Consider the following 2,260-nt stretch of genomic DNA (forward strand, 5'->3'; position numbering starts at 1 on the left):
ATGTACTGTATATTGGGTACAGCTCCGAATAATGGTTCCTCTACATAGTAATAAAATGCGGCAATAAAAACAGAGTGTACCGAATACCGGTATCGCATTCTAAGTTTTATGGCATCATGTGAGGCTGATGTCCTGCACTCTTGATTTTTGTAGGAAAGTATTTTCTTTGGCTTGCCAAAATATCTGTACCCTTTGCTGTATGTGATAACATAGGTTATTCGGTATCGCCTGCAGAATTTTCAATGCGATGATCAGCTTCCGCGGCGACGGTGAGCTCAAGTTTGAGCACGAAGTGCCCTCTTCCTGTGAAGTGGCTTTCCTAAATTCTGGAGTACATGTAACCTCTCAGATTTAGGTCTGTGCCAGCTGCGGAATCGGTCCAGAATGGGCCTGACGACATGAAGCCGGACTCAGACACCCTGGATTACATGTACTGTACTCGTCTCTTTACAAACTCTCCGTCTGACGATCGAATTCGACCAAAAATCACCACGTGGAGTTCCTTGACGCCTTGCATTAAAGCTTACTCTTACTGGCATAACTATGCTTACACTCACTCAGCACTCACGAGCACTCAAACTCGACGGCAACATGCCTAACTGTCTCTGTATCGTACACATCCTGACGACCTAAAGCTCCAACTCAGAGCTGGAGATTCTCTTCCTTAGGTTCTCCGTCAGTCCTCGACTCCTCCGCTGACGTCTCGGCCTCGTCGTTGTAATGTTGTCGCTGCGGCATCTCGACGGGGATGAGACTAAACTCGATGTTCGTGGCCTTTCCAGTGTCGTCTGTGATCACAGCGGCCACCAAATTGACGGACACGGTGTTGCCTCCCGCAGTCGACGTCTTAACCAGAGCACTGATCGACTGTTTAGTGTCCCGCACTTTTTGCATGATGCTCTCTAGCTTCTGTTGGTCGGCGCATAAGTACGGTCGCAGTGTCTTTTGCTTCTTCAGCAAAGGTTCCGACTGTCCAGTGTGTTTGACAAAGGCGTTATTAAACGTCACAGTCTGTAAGTTCATGTCCAGGACCACTCGTGGTGTCGTCGTCTTCTGGAACACACCGCGAACGACCTTATCAGCGCCCGAGGAAGACTGTTGCGCCTGTGCGCGGAAAGCTTCAGCCTGCTTTTCGGCGCGCTCGGCCTTCTGCTTGGCGATCAGCAGATTGCTACGCAACATCTCGATGTAGTGCGACGCGTTGTCTAGAATCGACTGTTTGTTCTTCTTCGTTTGCACTCCCGCCTCGTCCAGAATGTCTTTGAGCTGGTTGATACGGTCATTGAGTTTAAACATGCGCTTCTTCTCCTTGAGGTTCAAGTCTTCGCGTGAGCGTTTCGAGCCGCTACGAGCGCTGGAGGGCGTGACTACAGCGCCGTTAGCGTATTCGTAGTCCGAGGACACATGCAGCATCTGCCCACCCATCTGGGGAGGCGGGTAGTAGTGTGGCACGCCCTGCACGTTCATCATGAGCGGTTCGTTCTCGTACTTCTGCGCCATCGCGTGCTGCGGTGTCATGGCGTGTTGCGGCGTCATGGCGTGTTGTGGCGTCATGTGTTGAGGTGTTCCGTGGTGCACCATGTGACTGTAGTCAACTGGAGGTTGCATGAAGAGCTTGGGGCGCTCGCCACTTTGCATGTGTTGCTGTTGTTCGTAGCCCATGGCGTTGGCGGGGGAGGGGGCGTAGCCGTAGTCGGAAGTGGGCGCTAGCATAATGAGCAAGAGAGAACAAAGGCTCTAGCGGGTCTTAGGATGCCGCTTGCGATGGGGAAAGCTTTGCCTTCGACAGGACGTTCACTGGTGGCGGCCAAATGGGAAATGGGAAATGCTGCTTTTGCAGAAGTCGAGCGCGCCACAGCAGCTGGCAGACGGACGATCCAACTTGATCCTCCAGTTTCTTGCCAAGAGTTGCACCAGGTCGACGTGCGATTGGTCGCTCTGCTGACCAGTGTAGAAGCACGGTTTCTACAGTTGCAAAGCCAGGAAATGTACGGATTCAGGCTTTTTGTTCGGAATTCCAGGCAATCCTCTTTGTAGTGATACCGTCAACAAGTACTGTACCACTATCCAAAGCTGTACCATTACAAGGGTACTATCGCCTAGATTACCGTGTGAGCGCGCGCCAAGCGCTTATATGGAGCGTGGAGTTTTAGAATCTATACCCACATCCATCTTTGTGAACTGCAGGAAGCGACACCATTACTGATGAGCTTGCTGTGGTGCTGTCGCTAAAGTTCATCAAAGAGAACCAGCCAAAGGA

The 2,260-nt window shown here is 51.4% G+C and overlaps 1 protein-coding gene across 1 annotated transcript; it reads right to left on the minus strand.

Moving 5' to 3' along the window:
- Positions 1-642: 642 nt before the first annotated feature.
- PITG_12760 (DNA binding protein, putative) lies at positions 643-1,801 on the minus strand (the record flags this gene model as incomplete). The annotated part of the gene is made up of 1 exon (XM_002900102.1): positions 643-1,801. One exon carries the CDS (start codon positions 1,711-1,713, stop codon positions 643-645), a length of 1,071 nt encoding a protein of 356 aa, XP_002900148.1.
- Positions 1,802-2,260: the final 459 nt, after the last annotated feature.

This window comes from Phytophthora infestans, genomic scaffold, assembly GCF_000142945.1.
Source record: "Phytophthora infestans T30-4 supercont1.27 genomic scaffold, whole genome shotgun sequence".
NCBI lineage: Eukaryota > Oomycota > Peronosporomycetes > Peronosporales > Peronosporaceae > Phytophthora > Phytophthora infestans.